This window comes from Bubalus kerabau, chromosome 13 (genome assembly GCF_029407905.1).
Source record: "Bubalus kerabau isolate K-KA32 ecotype Philippines breed swamp buffalo chromosome 13, PCC_UOA_SB_1v2, whole genome shotgun sequence".
Taxonomy (NCBI): Eukaryota; Metazoa; Chordata; class Mammalia; order Artiodactyla; family Bovidae; genus Bubalus; species Bubalus kerabau.
Genome location: NC_073636.1, coordinates 38,610,781 through 38,615,165, shown reverse-complemented (window position 1 = coordinate 38,615,165; position 4,385 = coordinate 38,610,781). Strand labels below are relative to the sequence as shown.

The window sequence follows — 4,385 nt, the reverse complement described above, 5'->3', positions numbered from 1 at the left end:
GGCTCACAGGGTCAGGGTTCTCAGGAACAACCCCAATACTTGGACACCTCTACGCAGACACAAGGGGCTCTAAAGACATTATTTAGAATATATGAGCCATTGTCCTTTTTCTGATCAAGTTTAAAAGGACAGTGAGTAAAAAAGATTTCACTAAGCTGTTCTCCATCAACACACACATTGAATGCTGTCTCTTTCATCAATACTTCACACACACTTCAAGTCACGTTTCTTGAGATCCCTTTGCCAACACCATTTTCTCTCTTTCTGCTTCAAGTTGCTCAGTCAGAAGAATCTGTTCTCCCAAAAGACGAATATTTTCTTTTTTCCGATTTTGCCTTTCAATGTCTCTGATCACTCCATCATGAAGCCTCTAAAAATGTAAGAAACAGATTTCAGTAAAACTGGAACAGGTAGTTCCCATCCTTGTATCATTCAAATCTAAAAAACAGTTTAGATACAGTTAAAACTTTTAGATTCCAACTACCTAATTACTATTTTACTGTATGCTGCTGTTGCTAAGTCGCTTCAGTCGTGTCCGACTCTGTGCGACCCCATAGATGGCCTCCTACCAGGCTCCTCTGTCCCTGGGATTCTCCAGGCAAGAACACTGGAGTGGGTTGCCATTTCCTTCTCCAATGCATGAAAGTGAAAAATGAAAGTGAAGTCTCTCAGTCGTGTCCAACTCTTAGCGACCTCATGGACTGCAGCCTACCAGGCTCCTCCATCCATGGGATTTTCCAGCAAGAGTACTGAAGTGGGGTGCCATTGCCTTCTCCCAATTTACTGTATAAATGTAATAAAGAAACCATAAAATTAACTTGGTAGACTGCCATAGTATTATTACAGACTTCTTACTGTCCACATCATTTAATACAAATATGGTAAATAGCAATTAAAAATTAAAAACTGGGGCTTCCCTGGTGGTCTAGTGGGTAAGAATCCTCCTGCCAATGCAGGGGACACAGATTTGATCCCTGCTTCTGCTGGGAAGATTCCCCATGCTTCAGGGCAACACTAAGCCTGTGTACCACTATTTAGCAGATGTGCCTCAACACCCTCAAGTCTGTACTCCACCATAGTAAAAAGCCTGAGCACTGCAACCTGCAACAAAAGCCCAAGCACAGCAACGATGACCCAACACAGCCAAAAATAAATCTCTTTTTAAAAAAAGAAAGAAAAACTGCCACTGTGCTGAATTTTAGAAGTTTAGTTGATACATGATACTTTAAAAATTTGAGAGCAATGGAAAAAAATAAAACAAGTGAAAAACAACAAACAAAAAAGAAACAGAAGAAAAAAAAGAGAGCTAAATAAAAATTTGAGGAGGGAATTCCCTGGCGGTCCAGTGGTTAAGAATCTCCATTTCCACTGGTTGGGGAACAAAGACCCCGCAGGCCACCTATGTCCCCTGACCCCCAAAAAAAAACCTTGATGAGAGTTAAAGTAACTGTGAACTACATTCCTGTTAGCAATTGTCCTAGCTGAATAATAAATATCATAGAAAAAAAGTACTAAAATTTGAACAAAGTTTAAGTCCGAGAAAGTAAAGAACCTGGCTTGTTCTGTTACATAAAGAGAATAAGTAAAAATTACACAGAATTACCATCAATTACCTAATGGGCAGAGAAGGGGAAAAAAAGAAAGCTATCAGCAGAGGAAAAACAAAGGCCCACCAATGACAATTACTTTCACAAGCACTAATGACAGAAGGTTCCAGAACATGAATGTGGCATCTAAGATGACTTCCTGAAGCATCAATCCAGTCATTACTAATAACAAACATTTTATAGTTTACAGGTCATTAAATACTCTCCTAACAGTGGCCTGTGAGGCAGAATAATGGGGGCAGGGCATGGGACCTGGGTAAATGTTTTTTTGTTTTTGTTTTTTTAATTTTAAACCAGACCTCTTTCAAATAAACTACAAGATAAGTATCTCCATCTGCAAGGCTAGCTTGCAATTCATCAACAAGCACCAAGTTACAGATCTGTTTGTTTTTGGTTTTTAAATTTACTATTATGTCTACTTTAACAACTCACCAAGTACCTTGGTGCTGGCCCTCCTCCAGGCCTGGAGCTTCAGTCCTCATCATCAGGGAGCTAAGAAATTTAAGAGTCCTGGGACTGATACACAACTGAAACCCATCTGTCTTGAACCCTGCGCCCTTGGCCAGATGTCCAGACAGAATCGGAAGCTCTCATTCTACTCTTCCCTCCCCAGCTCCTGTCCTGTGGGCCTCCTGTCAGGACACATTGACATACCCCACCCAACCCCTGAAGCCCACACCTTCCACACCTGCTCTGAGGTCCTCCCTTCCTTTCTCAGACTTTGGCACATGGCTTAGGTTCTTGTTCTCCATCCATCATTTGCTAGTTTCCCCCTCAAGTTTCAAGATCTGTGCCAACTGCCTGGCACACCCTTCCTGGGACTTCCGGCTGACAACTGTGCTGACCACCCAGACCTCTTCATTACCATAACTCTTACACCTGGAACCCAGCTCCTGGTGCAGTTCTTACTCCTCGGGTAGTACTGCCAGTTTTGCTGGCTTCCTGTGAGGATGAGCGCTCCGTACAGTGCCTGGTATGTGGTAGACAGTCAGGAAACAACGGGGGACCACGCCAACCACTGATTTATTTCTTGCTTCCCTGAACCTTCCAACACACCCAACTATGTCAAATCACATGTCCTCCTCTTTCCCAGGAAGTAAGCCACATGAATGACTGGACGGATAACAAACACAAGTTATTCTGGTCAACCTTCACCTCTAACTTACAAATATCTAAACCTTTCACTTTTCGCATTATAACAGCAGTTCTCAACTCTGGCTGCATGTTAGAACCCCTGGGTCGCTTTTAAAACATACATAAGCAGGTTCCACACCCGCAAGAGATTCTGATTGGACAGGTCTGGAGCAGGACCCAGGCGGTTTCACGGTATTTAAAAAAAAAAAAAACTTCCCAGGAATACTGGCACGTGTAGCTGGGGGTCAGAATCAAGCTTGAGCCCAGCCTTACTCTACACTCGGAAAAACCCCTGCTCCCTGACCTCAGAGTTACATCCGCTACAGCATTCTCAACCCCCTTGTCAAATTTCCTCCCATCACCATCTTTTCCTTCTTAGAGAAGGAAGCCTCCTGCCTCTGTTTGGAAAGCTATCCCCTTAGCTGTGTTAGTTGCTCAGTCGTGCCGGACTCCTCCCGACCCTATGGACTGTAGCCCCCCCAAGCTCCTCTGTTCATGGAAATTCTCCAGGCCAGAGTACCCGAGCGGGTTGCCATGTCCTCCTCCAGGGGATCTTCCCCACCCAGGGATGGAACCCAGGTCTCCCGCATCGCAGGCACATTCTTTATCCTCTGAGCCACCAGGGAAGTCCCTTAGAGCCCTACTTTAAGCCCAAATCTCCTCCATGTCCTGTCATCGTTAATCATTCCATTCCCTCCGCTAAATCCCTGTACCACCGTCGGCCTCGTCTGCCGATTTCCAGAGCGTGGAACAGGACAGAGGCCTCGCCGGCAGCATCTCCGCACCACCAGCACACGCACCGACTCCCTCCCGCTGCCTGTGCCCACCCCGGGCGACCCAGGCTCCGCCGCCCCCAGCCACTCCCCTCGCTCGACCATCAGACCCACGACCAGCTGCTCTTCCTCTTCTTTCTTCCCTACGAGCTCGGGGCCAAGGCTTGCGCCCGGGGGTCACGCTGACCGATTGGGAAATGGAAGACCCGAGAACTGAGAGACACAGCGCGGACGGTCAGTCTCCTGCGCTCCGACGCCGGCGGGCCTGGGGGCCGGGGTGGGGGGCGTCTCGGAGCCCAGTGTACCCGGGGACTCCCCCCTCACCCCCAGGACCGTTCCTCCCAAGGAGAAGGGGGGTCCCCCGGCCCCGGAGAAGGGAGGAAAGGCGAGGAAAAGAGGCGCCACGCGGAGCCAGGCCCGAGGCCCGAACCGCGCGGGCCTGGGACACCGACCTGCCGGTCCTGCCGTTGCTTCAGATGCACGCCCGCCACGGTGGCCGCAGTCAGCAGCACCGAGAGGCCCAAAACCACCTTGGAGCGTCTGGACATCCCCCTCGCCTGCCTGCCTGCCGGCCGCGGGCTCTACTCGCAGCGCTTGAGGCCCGGGGCCGCCTCCGCCGCCGCCGAGTCCGCGTCGCCGCCAGGGGCGGGGCCAGGCGCGATGCCTCAAGCGCAGAGCCCGGTCGCCGCCAGGCGCGGGGAGTCGAGCGCCGAGCGCTGTCCTTACTCCGCCGCAGAGCGTGACTTCCGGCGGGGCCTGGCGGGTACCCGAAGGACCAGATCATCTCCCTGCCCTGCGGGCTGGAGAAGGGACAACTTCCAAGAGCCCCCGCCCAGAGCTGGCCCCGGCATCACCACCCGGGACGGTGTTT

General features: G+C 49.9%; 1 protein-coding gene across 1 annotated transcript; it reads right to left on the bottom strand.

Moving 5' to 3' along the window:
• Positions 1 to 25: 25 nt before the first annotated feature.
• Positions 26 to 4,166, bottom strand: LOC129625560 (protein PET117 homolog, mitochondrial). Its single transcript, XM_055544071.1, has 2 exons — positions 3,967 to 4,166; positions 26 to 370 (listed from the first exon to the last, which is right to left on the bottom strand). Exons 1-2 carry the CDS (start codon positions 4,060 to 4,062, stop codon positions 221 to 223), a joined length of 246 nt encoding a protein of 81 aa, XP_055400046.1. The 5' UTR covers positions 4,063 to 4,166; the 3' UTR covers positions 26 to 220.
• Positions 4,167 to 4,385: the final 219 nt, after the last annotated feature.

Coding starts and splice junctions, on each gene's coding strand:
- LOC129625560 (XM_055544071.1), bottom strand. CDS start 4,062: ATGTCCAGACGCTCCAAGGTGGTTTTGGGCCTCTCGGTGCTGCTGACT. Junction 371..3,966: donor AGCAACGGCAGGACCGGCAG/GTCGGTGTCCCA, acceptor TTACATTTTTAG/AGGCTTCATGATGGAGTGAT.